Source organism: Thamnophis sirtalis, unplaced genomic scaffold (genome assembly GCF_051295495.1).
Source record: "Thamnophis sirtalis isolate CommonGarterSnake01/CBP01778 unplaced genomic scaffold, rThaSir2_p1.2 scaffold_2, whole genome shotgun sequence".
NCBI lineage: Eukaryota > Metazoa > Chordata > Lepidosauria > Squamata > Natricidae > Thamnophis > Thamnophis sirtalis.
In genome coordinates, this window is record NW_028261382.1 from 45,057,919 (window position 1) to 45,060,639 (window position 2,721).

At 44.7% G+C, this 2,721-nt stretch overlaps 1 protein-coding gene across 1 annotated transcript in view; it reads left to right on the top strand.

Moving 5' to 3' along the window:
- The window catches only part of CFAP45 (cilia and flagella associated protein 45), a 17,369-nt gene extending 15,167 nt beyond the window's left edge, over positions 1 to 2,202 (top strand). The window contains 2 exon segments of the mRNA XM_087705262.1: positions 1,514 to 1,738; positions 2,040 to 2,202. Of these exon segments, the coding sequence (XP_087561388.1) occupies positions 1,514 to 1,738; positions 2,040 to 2,109 (295 nt within the window). The 3' untranslated portion in view covers positions 2,110 to 2,202.
- Positions 2,203 to 2,721: the final 519 nt, after the last annotated feature.

Below are 2,721 nucleotides of genomic sequence, written 5' to 3' on the forward strand. Positions count from 1 at the left end.
AAAACAGCCTGAAAATGACCTCCCCAAACCCTGAAAACAGCCCAAAAAAACCAGCCTGAAAACGGACCCAAAAATGGCCCCCAAACAGCCTGAGAATAGCCCCAAAAGCAGCCAGAAAATGACCCAAAAATGGACTGAAAATGGCACGAAAACAGCCTGAACAACAGCCTTAAAATGCCCCCAAAATGGCCTGAAAAACAGCCTAAAAGCAGCCTGAAAACTTCCAAAAAACCAGCCTGAAAATGGGCCCCAAAATAGCCTGAAAAACAGTGTGAAAATGGCCTGAAAACAGCCTGAAAAACAGTCTTAAAATGCCCCCCCAAAACAGCCTGAAAACGGCCCCAAAAACAGCCTGTTTTTGGGGCGTTTTCAAGCGCCTGTGAAGACCAGCTGGCTGGCGCGCATGCGCATGCCCGAAACCAGAAGTGCAACCGGTGACGATGCCCGAGCTGATAGAGAAGGCTCTGTGTGTCACCTCTGGTACGTCTGGCCACGGGTTCTCCATCACAGCCCTATGCAAATGTTTGGTTCCACCCATTGGAATCACTCGGGAAGAGGGCGAATTATAGTTATCACACCTCGGTTTCGGATTGGGGGGGGGGGGGATTCACTTAAAAACGATCGTCAAACCAGGTAGACTGGCAAGAGTCATCGGATGACAAGGTGTCTAATCAACGGGGTTGAATAAGATTGACGTTTTGCCTCATAACGAGGACGACACAGTTGTGAAAGGAAGCTCATAGATCCTTCCAGGGCGTTGAGTTCAACCCGCCAGGGCAGGGGCGGGGGGGTGGGGGGAGAGATAGGGAAGATCTCCCTGTACGAGAAATTTGGAGTTTTCATCATCAGAGACGAAGCGCTGTGCGTCTTCTGAAGCTGTGAGGACGGCTGAACCACATCCCGTTTGTCCAGAAGGGTTTATCCCGTTCGAGCTCGGGGTTGGACTAGAAGACCTCCGAGGTCCCTCTCTGTTATTCTGCTGCTCCTTTAAGTTGGTTTCTAAAGTGTGCTGGGTGCACATCCATCCGCCAAGGATATGCTCTGTCTGTCTTCCCCCCCCCCCCAAAAAAAACCCCACTTGAGTTTAATGACGCCTGAAAGTTACAACGGCACTGGAAAAAGTGACGATATGACCATTTTTCGCCCTTAACGACCGTAGGCAGCCTCCCTGTGGTCACATGATCAAAATTCAGATACTTGACTCGCGACGGTTGCAATGTCCCGGGGGTCACATGATTGCCTTTTGCGACCGACGGACAAGCCGAGTCAGTGGGGAAGCCAGATTGACTTAACAGCCGTGTGACTAACTTCCCCGCCGCAGTGATTCACTTAACAGCCGTGGGCAGAAAGGTTGTAAAATGGGACAAACCCCTCTCCACTCGCATAGTAGCAGTCTCCGTAGTGGCCGTATGTTGAGGATCTCCCCTGGGGAGACCATCTCTAAAAGTCCTCGCTTGCTGCCAGGCTGACCTCCAGTCCCCGCCGCCTTCTCTCCCCCCTTTCCCCCCACCAGGATCCAGCGGGAGCAGATCGAGAAGGAGCGAAAGGAACACGAGCGCCGGCTGGCCCTCCAGATGACGCACGCGGATGAGCTCCGGCGCCAGGTGCGGGAACACCAGCAGCAGCAGGTCCAGGAGCGCATCGCCATCTTCGAAGAGGGCAAGCGCCTCAAGGAGGAAGCCCGCCGGCGCAGCGATCGCCTGAACGAGATCAAGAGGAGGAAGTTGGACGAGCTGCGGTAAGCGGCCGACTCCCGGAGTCCATGGGAAAGTTCAGGTTTAAACACAGTGGGAAGGGTCCTTGTAGGTCATCTAGTCCAACCCCCTGCCCAGGCAGACCCTGGCCAATTGGCGGCTGCTACTTAACAATGGCGTCTCTCTGGTATGTGGACTTTTTATTGGGTCCATCCTACATTTCGACAGTCACTAAGCGGCCAGCCTTAAGTCGAGGGCTGCCTGCATGTTGTCCCTCCATGAGGACTAGGCCCTTGTTTCAACCATTGGTGAAATTTCTCCGTGTTCTTTTCTCTCTGTCTGCAGGGCTGCCGGGCTCCCTGAGAAATACTGTGTGCAGGTGGAACGCAAAGCTTTCGTTCAGTCCGTCCACTGAGCCGCAGGGGTGTTTTTTAACTAGTTAAACTCTCAATGTGTAGCCTAGATTTTTATTTTCTTATCCTTACTTGAATAGATCTATTTCTGGATGGATCGGTGTGGAATTCATTCTTTCGCTCTTCCCAAAAGTTTAAGATACACAGAAATGCCAAGTGGTTTTTTTTTTTTAATTTATTCTTTATTTTTTATTTATTTTATTTTATCTTATTATTTTATTCATTTTAGTTTATCTTATTATTTTATTCATTTTATTCATTTTATTCATTTTATTCATTTTATTCATTTTATTCATTTTATTTATTTTATTTATTTTTATTTTATTCATTTTATTTATTTTTATTTTATTCATTTTATTTCATTTATTTTATTTATTTTATTTATTTTATTTATTTTATTTATTTTTTATTTTATTTATTTTATTTATTTTCATTTTATTCATTTTATTCATTTTATTCATTTTATTCATTTTATTCATTTTATTTATTTTATTTATTTTATTTATTTTATTTATTTTATTTATTTTATTTATTTTATTTATATTTATTTTATTCATTTTATTCATTTATTTTATTCATTTTATTTATTTTAGTATTTTAGTATTTTATTTTAG